Source organism: Delphinus delphis, chromosome 7 (genome assembly GCF_949987515.2).
Source record: "Delphinus delphis chromosome 7, mDelDel1.2, whole genome shotgun sequence".
NCBI lineage: Eukaryota > Metazoa > Chordata > Mammalia > Artiodactyla > Delphinidae > Delphinus > Delphinus delphis.
Genome location: NC_082689.1, coordinates 20,702,123 through 20,703,187, shown reverse-complemented (window position 1 = coordinate 20,703,187; position 1,065 = coordinate 20,702,123). Strand labels below are relative to the sequence as shown.

General features: G+C 47.4%; 1 protein-coding gene across 1 annotated transcript; it reads right to left on the bottom strand.

Annotated features, from left to right (window-relative positions):
- Positions 1-300: 300 nt before the first annotated feature.
- TNP1 (transition protein 1) lies at positions 301-674 on the bottom strand. Its single transcript, XM_060015548.1, has 2 exons — positions 536-674; positions 301-329 (listed from the first exon to the last, which is right to left on the bottom strand). Exons 1-2 carry the CDS (start codon positions 672-674, stop codon positions 301-303), a joined length of 168 nt encoding a protein of 55 aa, XP_059871531.1.
- Between the last annotated feature and the right edge of the window lie 391 nt (positions 675-1,065).

Here is a 1,065-nt window from a genome sequence, read left to right as displayed (position 1 = left end):
GTTTGATGTTTAACGGTTTCATACCTGCTAATTCTTCCCCAAGGCTGCCCAGCTCAGGAGCCATTTTCCAACCAAAGGATCAAAGGAAACTAAAATTCAGTTTTCAAATGTTTATTGAAATGTTGGGGAGAAACAGCCAGCCTATACATTCCTCACTTCGTCACGACTGACATTTTATCCACATGATAGGCTCTTCTCCGGCTTTGATCTAACTTCAGATCTCCTTGGCAGTCCCCTTTCTGTTCTCTGTTGCTGCCTGGTGTCGTTTGAAGTCCACCAGGGCAGAGCCCGCTGGTGGAGTCACAAGTGGGAGCGGGAATTGCGATTGGCTGTAGGGAAAGGACAAGTTGGCGACAGGAACACCAGTTAGAACATGACCATTCATCCTCTTCTTGCCCAAACATGAACCTAGTTGGGAATGAAATTCTCATGCTGAGGTTTCAGGGTCCTATGAGAGGTAACTCCAAGAGCGAGGGCCCCCGGGACAACAAGATCCCCCTCTGTTTGACTGCTCTACTACTCATCCCTCACTCACCGTCATTGTACCGTTTTCTACTCTTCATGTTGCCCTTCTGGTATTTTCTTTTCCTGCCACCTCTCTTGACTCCCTTGTGAGGTGCTTGGTTCTTGCCCTTCCTCATGCTGTGACCCTTTAATTTGCGGCTGGTCGACATTGTACTTTCTGCCAAAATGAGGGGCTCTGTAGAGCCGGGAGGCCACAAGTCTGGGTATTTAAGGCCTTAGCGATTGTGACTGTGCAGGGGGCATGGCTTAGCAGGTGGGCAGGGCTCCACTGTGATGTCACTAGCCTTTGTTACACTTTGGTAATATATGTGAAATAAGGTGGCCCCTCTAATGCAGCTCAAGGCTACCCTCAATTTTGAGGTCTTTTTTTAATGATAAGTGAGGTTTTCCAGACAGGTGTTATTGAGCACCTAAATTCCAGCCCCGTGCTGGGCACCTGGGGAGTACAAGAGCCATTAAAATTGTTATCTCCTGCTTGTAGGAAATTCAATGGTTGTTGAGTGTGTGTATATGCATCATGTTTAAGTCTCTCTTATGGCA